Source organism: Alligator sinensis, unplaced genomic scaffold (genome assembly GCF_000455745.1).
Source record: "Alligator sinensis unplaced genomic scaffold, ASM45574v1 scaffold471_2, whole genome shotgun sequence".
Taxonomy (NCBI): Eukaryota; Metazoa; Chordata; order Crocodylia; family Alligatoridae; genus Alligator; species Alligator sinensis.
This window is the reverse complement of record NW_005842143.1, coordinates 487,648-498,265: the sequence shown is the minus strand read 5'-3', so window position 1 is coordinate 498,265 and position 10,618 is coordinate 487,648. Positions and strand designations below refer to the sequence as shown.

At 45.9% G+C, this 10,618-nt stretch overlaps 1 protein-coding gene across 1 annotated transcript in view; it reads left to right on the top strand.

Moving 5' to 3' along the window:
* Positions 1–10,618, top strand: part of LAMC1 (laminin subunit gamma 1) — a 151,732-nt gene that overhangs the window by 106,057 nt on the left and 35,057 nt on the right. Inside the window, exons 2-4 of the mRNA XM_014520723.2 lie at positions 4,333–4,637; positions 7,615–7,745; positions 9,227–9,393. Of these exons, the coding sequence (XP_014376209.2) occupies positions 4,333–4,637; positions 7,615–7,745; positions 9,227–9,393 (603 nt within the window). The remainder of the gene's footprint in view (positions 1–4,332; positions 4,638–7,614; positions 7,746–9,226; positions 9,394–10,618) is intronic.

Genomic DNA, 10,618 nt, shown 5'->3' with positions numbered 1-10,618 from the left:
GCTGGGAGGGGGTTACAGCAAATTTTGGGGTGCCTGCAGCTCCCCCCCCGAGCCTCCCTCCCAGCACTGTCTGCCCCGAGCACACCCCCCAAAAGAGCTCAGCGCAGCCCTGGCCCCAGCCCTGCCCTGCCCTCCTGGGGTGCGCATACTGGCGGGAGCTGCCCCCACCCCAGCCTCTGTCTCGATGAGCCACTCACGGTTCCATCCCACACTCTGTCCCACCCCGGCTGGGCAGCACCTGCCCCAGCTCCACTCCCTCACCATGGGGGCCTCGATCTCCACCCCCCCCACCCCTCCCCTGCCCCTTCCCCTACAGCTGGATGCTGCTCTCCAAGCTGCCAGGTTGCACTCCTGGCCACATGTATGCTGTGTTGTGGCCGTGTGGTTGCACGGGGCATTTATCAGCAACGTTATCAGCCACATCAGCCCAAAAAAAGCTGATTGCCAGTAATGTCAATTTTCCTTATATCTGTGCCAATACAATATGGGACCAATGTATCAGTGCACCTCTAATAGTAAGGGTTGTCCTGAAAGAGTGAAAGAGGCTCCATGGCTAGCCAAAAAGGTTCCTTGCTGCTCCTGATTCTCTACCTGCAAAGGAAGTAGAGGGCTTTGGTATGTGTAGCAGTGGTTCTCAAACTTTTTAGAGTCAGCACACCCCTTTGCAACTTTTCTGAATTTGGTGGCACCCTTGGTTGAGAACTTCTGTTATACTGCCTCAGCTTACTTTGGTGTTTCTCGAACAGGCTCTTGCCATGTGCTCCTGCCTGTATTGGGGTTTTCTGATAACTCTAAAGCAAGCATGAGCAGAAGCATAATTGAGTGTTGTGCCCTAGGCATAACTCCCCTATGCCCAGGGGAAAAGGAAGGTCCTGCCTGACTTGGGTGTCCTCAACTCCTCCAGTCAAACAGTGTAAAGGACTGTTGTAGCCCAGCCTGACCCCCTGACCCCTCTGGATGGGCAGTGCAAAGGGCTGTGGCCAGTATATACCCTCTTGCCATAGTCCTTCCTGATCTGACCCACCTGCTTCTCCCAGAAATAGAGGGATGCAGGACAGTCCTACATGCCTGGCACACCTCTGTTTCTGGAAGGAGTGTGTGGGGTTTAGACCAGGAAGGGCTGCAGAAAGAATATGGGTTCCAGCCGCAGCTGATTTTCAATCTGCCTCTGCAGGAGTCACTTGGGGCATTTCTCCTGGCAGCACCCATGCTATAACACCCCTGGAAGGGCTCATGAAACCCCATCTGAAAACCACTGTGCTATGTGATTATTCTGCGCTATAATTGTTCACTTGTAGGTTCATAGAGGCCACATACAGGTGTTACATTTTTACTGGGAGAATTGCAGCTCTCCTGCTAGAAACCACAAGTCTACAGGCGTTCACACAGTTTCTTCCAGAACAAAAACGGTGATTGTAAAAGAAGAAAAATAATCCATCTGTAACCCAGGAAAAGTTACTGCCAGGAGAATGAATGCCTGTACACTTCCCTCCTGCTTGACTCCTGGGGATAGAGAGGATTTGAGTGGTAGGGAAATGCTCCCTATGCCTTCTGAGACCAGTGACTCAGTCTGTGGAAATGTGGGGGAGCAGTTGCTGTTTGTTATCTCTGGGTTCTAGGAGGAGTTGAGCAGTGAGGAAAGGGCTCTTCTGTTTTCCCCAGACTGGGGTCATCCCAGTGGAGAAGGTTCAGGGGGAAGCTGCTCCCACCCCTCCCTGTCTCCAGAAGGGGATGAGAGGAGCAGCTTCTTGGTGCTTCCCGTTCTCCTTAAACTGGAGTTTCCAGCTTGGGGTGTTGTTGGGAAGGAAGCAGCAGCTTCTGGGTTCTTGGAGGTGCAAGCGCAGCTGCCCCCTGCACCTTCTTACACCATACTGTGGTGACCACCACTAGAAATGACCAGAAATTTCCACTGGTAGAAGTGAACGCCTGCCCTGGCCACAGTGTTCCTCCCCCTTCCCTGATGCACAACTTCACATATTCATAGATGAAATGCTAGAAAACTGAGAAGTAATTAAGTAGGACAAGACATGGTTCTTAAATGCACATAACCATTAGTTCATGGAGGTAGAATCTCCAGATTCTACATAATAGAGTAACTGTTCACATGATGGACAGGCAGGTGGTAGCTATATGGTGAATCTGTTTTTGAACCTGGAGCATAACTATAGGTGGGCTTTATAGCAACTTCCCTGCCTAAGTTTGAGTCTTTGTTGCCAGAAGTAACATAAACATCCATAGAACATACACCTTTCCTGGCCTCTTACGTTGCACAGAAGTCAGTGTTTGCGTGCTTTAAACCAGCTGTGGTCAACTTTTTGGCCCTGTAGGCCAGATGAATGGCATGGAGCCAGTCCATGGTCCTGATTGAGCCCTGGGCATCCAGCACTGTCGCTTCCCAGCCCTGTGCACTGGGATTGGGTACCTGATACAGCACACAGGGCTAGGGGTTCTCCATAGGTCTGGGCATTTGGTAGCAGGGGAGGGGTGCCACCACACCCCCACCCCAAATTTCTAGATTTGTGGAGAGCCCCGCAGGCCAGAACTTGTCTGTGGACTGGGGGTTAAGCACCCCTACTTCAGACAGTTATGTCACTGGTATCCAGTGTTTTATTCTGATCTAGCTCAGCTGGTGGAGTGTTCCATTCTGGCCTGGCTTGTCATGACCCAAAAGGCATGATTGTGTGTGTGTGTGCTTCGGCACCAGAATTATCCCCGCCAAGTTGCAGAGCATTGCATGGGAGTGTTTCCTGTTGCAGAGGAAACCCCGGTGCAGGGACGAGTTTCCCGCCTTTTCTGCAGCTTCTTTTGCAGAGTGCATTGCTCATGTTGCAAGAGGAATGCACGGTGCAAAAGAGTTCCCGCCACCGGTATGTAAATTTGTTCCCCGTGATTGGCTAGTGTTAAATTATTCACACATGGCGGCTAACGATTGGCTTGTTAGCCGTATAAGAGGCTTGAGCAGTTTCCGCCCAAGCCGAAGAGGACTCCACATCCATCTCGTGGGGACTCTGGGTACACGGCAGGGTAATAGAAACCCTGTGTGAGATCCAGAGGAGCTTGGCGGCCTGATCCACCGCCCACCTCTTCCCGTCTTCGAGCGCAACTTTTATAAGACGTATTTACGATTTCTATTTTGGTGGCTCGTTCACCCCGAGCATCCGGAGCTCTGCACCGTGGAGCCTAGCAACCTCCACGAGACCATCTGTGTTGTCTGTCTGTAACTGCAACTCAATCAAGCTTTCCAGCCTACACCATTGCCATCTCGGTGTAAGTAAACAATCTTTAAAACTACCGATACGCGTCTGTGCCTAATTCCAGCTCGACGGCCTTCCCTCTCCAACCTGGCGTGCCCGGGCTGCTGGCCACAGCCCGTGTGCAGCACAAAAAAGGGCTCGGGTCGCTCCTGGCCCGCACAGCTTAGCATAGTTTTTGCAAAAATCTTTGGAAAATACACTTCTGCAGCAGCATCCCATTAATAATAAAATGTATTCTCATTGCTTGTATATGAAACTTCTATAATGCTTCTTCCTTGTAATGCTAAAAGCACCTGAGAGAAAGTTTAACATGACGAATGTTGTACAGGAGCATAAATGTGGGGTAGGAAGATTTTTACATTCACTTCTGTGGTGAAGGGAGTATCTTTTTCTTTAGGCAGCTCCTCCAAGAACAGGTGGAAATATTGACCTTCTCATTTTTTCTAAACACATTGTAAAAACATCCTATTTCTGAAAGCTCCCAAGTTTTTAAGTTTCTAGCTGTTTTGTGAGCTAGTTGCTTACTTTTGACTCAGTAGTTTGGTAGCATTGAGTTTGGAATTCCAAACCAGAAGACATCCTTGTTCTTACAGATCAACATTTACCCAAAAAACCTTGTCTGCTTATGTCCGTAGACCAACACAGCTACAACTTACACTCCTGAAACACATCTGAGCTAGAGGATTTATCTAGAGAAATTAAGAATTTTTAGCACACTTTGTGCTGACCCTACTAACCTTCATATCTAGAAGTCATAAGTGCCTTAGGGTACAATATCTCATAAATTTACTATAGCATCCTAAATAAATGTTCATAAATGTAACAAAAAAAATCTTAAGTAACTGATGTATCCATCAGAGTCTAATTTGGACATGGAACTGGTCTCTTATTGTATTTCTGCTACTCTAAAGGTTTATGCAGGAAATTTGCACTAGAGCTTTGCTGGAAAATATGTCTTAATTATATTGAACTATATACCAACAAGATTGGGTAACACCTTAATTAGGAGAGCAAAATAAAGTATAAATACTTTCCCCTTTTTCTTTAACCTAGTGTTTTTAATATGTTTTGACCACAGGAAAGGCCTTTGACATTACATATGTGCGCCTGAAGTTTCATACCAGTCGGCCTGAGAGCTTTGCCATCTACAAGCGCACAAAGGAGGATGGACCATGGATACCTTACCAATATTATAGTGGCTCCTGTGAAAATACGTATCAGAAAATTAACAGAGGGTTTATCCGGACTGGGGAGGATGAGCAGCAGGCACTCTGCACAGATGAGTTCAGTGACATCTCTCCTCTCACGGGGGGCAATGTGGCTTTTTCAACATTGGAAGGGCGACCCAGTGCCTACAACTTTGATAACAGTCCTGTGTTACAGGTATGTGGATGGGGATGCCTAAGAGGCATGCAAGCGTGTCTTTTATGCGCTGTGGAAACCTGCTTGAAACTGGGTCCATGCCAGTCAATATAACGGTGAGTTTAGGACTGAGATGCAGGGCACAGTAGTGGTTCAGAGAGAATTGAGGAATATAATTATAAATTAAAAAAACTTGCCATATGCACTTAGGTAAATTCTGAACAAACTACAGAAAAGTGGAATGGTATGTTCAAATTGTCCTTGATTGTTGCTGTAATACGTTCCCTTATAGCTAAATAAATTAAATAAGTATCCAAATAATTCTTTATTTATTCTAAGAAATAAGAGACTAGATTATATGGATTTCTGTTAAGTTTTAATTTTAGTATCTACAATGCAAGGTTTTGTTACTGATACCCTCTAGAGGTAGAAGGTAGCACTGATGTTTATGTAGTTTGCTAATTATTTCCCATTTCATTTCTTGATGACATGTCCAGACAACTTTAACAAAGAGAAATAAAACAACAATGTTTTCCATAGCGCATGCCTGCTTCCTTTTTCAGCTACAATCAGCATACCCTCAAATTCTTTCCCCTCCATTTTGCCTGAAAATTCTGTAAAGTACAGAGCAATGTGAACACAGAGCAAGTTTTGATGACCTTTCCATATGTGTGTGACCCGTTTGGTATCCAGCAGCAGGAAGGAAAAGAAGGATCTAGTTCTTAGTTATACAAGTAAAGGATAAAAGGGGAAGGGGAAAGGAGAAACTTTTTCAATGAAAGAAAAACAGTTCAGCAACCTCATGCAACTGGTTCTCTCAGAGAATACTTTAAGAGATTGTTGATCAAAAGAATTAATAAGGCTTATGAGAGAGTGAAAAACCTCGAAGTGATGTCTTGAGAAATAATCAGAGATTCACTTTCTGTGAATAGACGCACTGCAGCATCCCTTCTCAGAACTTAGATGTACAGTTGTCTATGCATGAATTCCCATACACTCTTACCTGTGCTTTGCAGTTATGAGTATCCTTATTTTACTGCTTAAACAGTGCAAGCTCTGGAGCAATAGCACATCAATGCATTTTCATGCAGATTACTTTCATGCAACACTTGCAAGAGGACTGTATTAGAAATGCTAGAAAACAGACAAGCAATTTGAGCAGAGGTGGGCAAAATACAGCCCACAGGCTGGATCTGGCCTGCCAGGTGATTCCATCTGACCTGCAGAGCTCCTCCATAAGCCAAAAGAATTATCAAGGGCCCTAGCCCTCAGCTGCCCCTCTAAGCAACCAACCCCATCCCAGCCTGGCCTCACCTGCCCCCAGCCCCAAGCCAGCGGGTGCTAGAGACAAGAAGCTTTTGCCTGGCAACCCTGTGGCTGTTTCCCAGTCCTCTCTCCCTACAAGAGTGGGAATTCAGGTAAGGGCCCCACTAGGCCATGGCCAGAGACTCCTGCTGGGGGAAAGGGAGTCAGCGTGCGGAGCCAAATGATATAAAACTGGGCTGGGCTGGCCCCATGGGAGTTGCGTGCTCTGGGTTTGGGTTAGGCTGGCCCCACAGGCTGCCACCACGTGTGGCCAGGGATTCAGGTGGAAGTGTGGGAGCTACGCACTGTGGGGCTGGGTGGGGCTGGCCTCACTTGCTGTCACCACTTGCAGCTCCGGGGACTTGCACACTGAGGACCCCACCCCACATACACCCCACGCACTCATCCATACCCTCCCATGCCCCCCAGCTTGACCATACCCCCATACCATACCCCCAACACACCCATAGCTCTCCACACCACCATCCCCACACGCATGCCCACACCCTCCCACACAACCCCCACCCCAGACCCACACTCTGCTATACCCACACATACACACTCTCCACCACCCACACCCCACACATACACCCAACCCCCCCTCCATGTACACCCCCTTACATCCCCACACATAACATATATGAGTAAGACTGTATTTTGAGCTATTATGCAATTGTCTCTATATGTACTATGCAAATGCACATAAATCAGGACAAAATATTTTTGAAGTAAAATTTAAAATGTTTGATTTTTAAAGTATATGATTTGGGGTGTTTTTCCAGTTCCAAGATGCACCCCCTCCCAAGTACTTCTGGGGCAAGGGGAGGGACTTCCAGTGGCCAGGGTTAGGGGGCAGGACTTTCTGTCCCAAGATAACAACCAAGGAGGGGGCAGGGCACCTGTCAAGGCTACCCTTGTGGTCTTTGACAGCTCACCAAAACTCATTAAGCAGCCTTCTAGCTGAAATAATTGCCCACCCCTGGATTAGAGACCAACTAACATTCTCTAGGAAAAGCTAATGTGAAGTTTGGGGGGCAGATTCCATTCATTGGCAGAGGCTAGAGGAAGATAGGATGTGGTATTAAAGATGCTATATAAATATTATGAAAAGCTCTTATGTTCTAAGTCAGATTGACTTGTCTGTTTTTTTTCCTCTCTCTCTCTCTCTCATCAGATATGTGTGTATCTGTCTGCCTCTGTACTTGTATCTCAGGGTGTTTGGCTACAAATTAGTCTAGCCTAGATTTGCTTTCCATTCTTGCTGTGCTGTTTTGTAGGGGAACTGCAGTTGGTTAGATTTGTGCCATTTGCAATCATACAAGTTTGTACTGTGTTCTTTTTTTTTTAAGGAAGTAATACCCCTTATTTCCCAGACACGGAGGGGACAAGGTAAAGTATACAGAATTAATAAAGAGAAACTAGGAAATGTATTTGTTTGGAATTTACAAAATCCTAATCTGAAGAAAAACATTTGAGCTGAAAGGAAACGGTAGAGTTTTAGGAGAGGGAAGAAGCAATTTTAGGTGGTAAGGAAAGAAAAATCATTGAGCGGAGGTTAGTTGTAGTCATGAGTGACTTCTAGCATAATTCTGTTCTTTGTGAATACTCATCCTAATCATCAGAATGTGAAAGTGCATTTGAGTTTTTTCTTGGTATTTGAGTCTCATCCTGCTGAGGTTTGTGTTTCTTTTAGGAATGGGTGACGGCTACTGACATCAGTGTGTCCCTTAATCGCCTGAACACCTTTGGAGATGAAGTTTTTAATGACCCGAAAGTTCTCAAGTCTTATTATTATGCAATTTCTGATTTTGCTGTAGGTGGCAGGTGAGTAAATTACTACTAGAGGCTTAGTACTGGCATAATTTTGATTATAGGACTACTTTTAATTAGACTAATGTTTATTCTCAGTGGGTGTTTAGTATATAGTTCCTAAAGCCTTAAAGTAGAAACACAACACAATGTCTTAAGAAGTTTGTAAGCACTACTAGCAAACACTAAGTGTTTGAAGTGTTTCAGAATTAGTTGCATACAATTTCTAACTGCTTAACATGCATAAACTAATGTTGTTAGAAACTGTAGGGAAGGGAAGGAACAAGCTTTAGAACAAAGCTTGGCGGGAGGGGGGTGGAGTTTGTTCCTTGTCCTGCAAGTCAAAAAGCGTTAAAATAATCCAGAGAGGAATAGCTATTAACATGCAAACATAAGGTATCTTGTCTTTGTACCTTTGAAATGAATCTCCCCTTAGCAGGACCATATCTATTCTGCAAAAATGGCAGATATTTATTGCCCTTCCCCTTTCGGTGCAGGAATGTATTGCAGACTCTACACTATTTTTTCCCTCAAATAAAATCTTAAAAGCACAAGTGAAATCAGTAAATGGTTGCCTTCAAATAGTTTAATCTTATAGATGTGAACTGTCATCAGCAGGGTATTAACTTTGGAATTTAGATATCAGCACTAACTACTTTACTGCTTACAGCAGAAACATGCAGCTGCCGTGCTTAGCCATTTTTGTTGAATTCAGTAAAAGCTGTAGGGTAGGGGAAATGTATTGCTTTAAGGCCCTCCCACAGTTTTACTTCCCCACTCTCTGCTCATGAGGAGGAGTATAAGAAGTCTATTTTGGCCCCAGTATTGAAGCTTCACCAATCTATTGATTACAAAACAGCCTCCTAATTGTTCTTTGAGATCTGAAAGCTCTCTCCAACTATGAGCTGCCCACTGACAGTCTTTACAGTGCTGTGTGTTCACGGGTGGGTGTACAAGTGCAAACAGAATCTTCTACCAAATGGAAACAGGGGGCACCATAAACCAGTGATTCTTAACCAGGGTGCTGTGGCAGCCTGAGGTGCCTTGAGATCTATTTAAGTGTGATATACAATTTTAAAACTATTAGGTGTGCAAACACCTACACGATTCACAAGATAAACCCAAATAGGAATCTGCAGTGTCAAAAGAATTCTGAGTTCTTCTCAGAAGAAGAATTGCTCTGTTACTCTTTCCATATTCAAAAAATGAGTGAAAACTAAGAGCTGGCATTTTTTGAGAGGTGCCTTGAGTGTAACAAAAGGTGCCTTCAGTCTAAAAACATTGAAAACCACTGCCATAAACTAAAAAGCCAGAAAGCATGGAGCACTTTGTGCTTAAATCTTAATACCACTAGGACGTGATTGAGGAGAAATCTCATAAACATAAGTCTCAATGATCTGGATACTGAGCCTGCTTTGAGTGGCCCAGGTCTTTTGAGTTCAAGATGTATTATGGTAGAAGTTAATACATTGTCTTTCATTTCTACTATTATTTAGGTGTAAATGTAATGGCCATGCAAGTGAGTGTATGAAGAATGAGTTTGGGAAGCTGTCTTGTGTCTGCAAACACAATACATTTGGGGTAGACTGTGAGAAGTGCCTTCCTTTCTACAATGACCGTCCGTGGAGAAGAGCAACAGCAGAAAGTGCCAGTGAATGCTTGCGTAAGTGGCTCTGTTCAAGAGAACTCTGTCTGACCTGCACTGCTGCCTTTGGCAGGCTGGAATGGGCAGCCATACAGTACATTTTTAATGTTATGAAGTGCCATTTCTTACCTTTGCTGCTTCTTGGTGAGCCCCAGTTTTTTCCAAATTTTGTCATGTCTTGTCCACACTAGACTTTGCATTTTAAACAGCTTGCAAATGTGCGTTATGTATTTTCACTCAGCAGAGTGACAGTAAGTCATAAATTGGGTTTTCAAAAGCACCCTAATGACTTTGGGATCACTTGACTCTCCACTCAGTAGTGTAACTAGGATGGGCAAGAATGGCACTTGTCTTGGGTGCTAAGTTAGGAGAGGTGCTGGAATCACTACCCCCCCACCCCGCAGAGTTTGCCACAGTGATTGTTTTGGAGCCCTAGCATGGCAGTGTTGCTGGGGCCTGCCTCCTGCCCCTCCTGCTCTGAGTCCTAGTTCCTGCCTCTTCCCCAGCTCCTGCTGTGGTCTGTGATGTTGTGTGCAGTTTCCAAATGAAAAACAGGTGATGTCAAATATTAATTTGAATAAGAGAGTCATTTCCAGCAAAGCCCTAGCCATAGTAAAAACACAAATTTCTAGAGAATAAGGACCAGACTCCTGGGTTATACCTTTGACTGGGAGGGAGCACTAAAACTGAAAAGATATATTCCGTTTGATAGAGGTGCACCAATAAAATGGTCTGATATCAGAACAGCACTGATATAAAGAATATTTTCTGTACCAGAAATCGGCCTGATGCAGCCAATAATTTGTCCAATAAATGCCCGTGCGTGCGCACAGCGCAGCTCGGCATATACGCAGTGAGGAGCAGAGCAAGCAGCATGGAGTGCTGCGTGCAGCTGGTAAGTCTGGTGTGGTGGAAGGGGAAGAGGAGAGGGGAGGGGCATGAGAAGGCAGATCAAGGCCCCCATGGTGAGGGAGTGTGTGAGGATGGGGCCGGGGAAGAGGCTGCCCAGCTGGGGCCAGGGCAGGCGTGGGACGGAGGTGCAACTTGTTGGGGGCGGTCCTCAGAAGGGGAGGGGGCAGCTCCTACTGCTCTGTGCGGCTCATCCCATGCTCGTCTGGTGGCCGCTCGCCTGGGAGGGCATGGGGGAGGCATGTGCCCCCCAGATAGCGTGGGGCAGACTGGGCCCAGGCTCTTCCCAGCTGGACAGATCTGGGCCCCCCCACCCCCCATGCTCTCCCAGGCG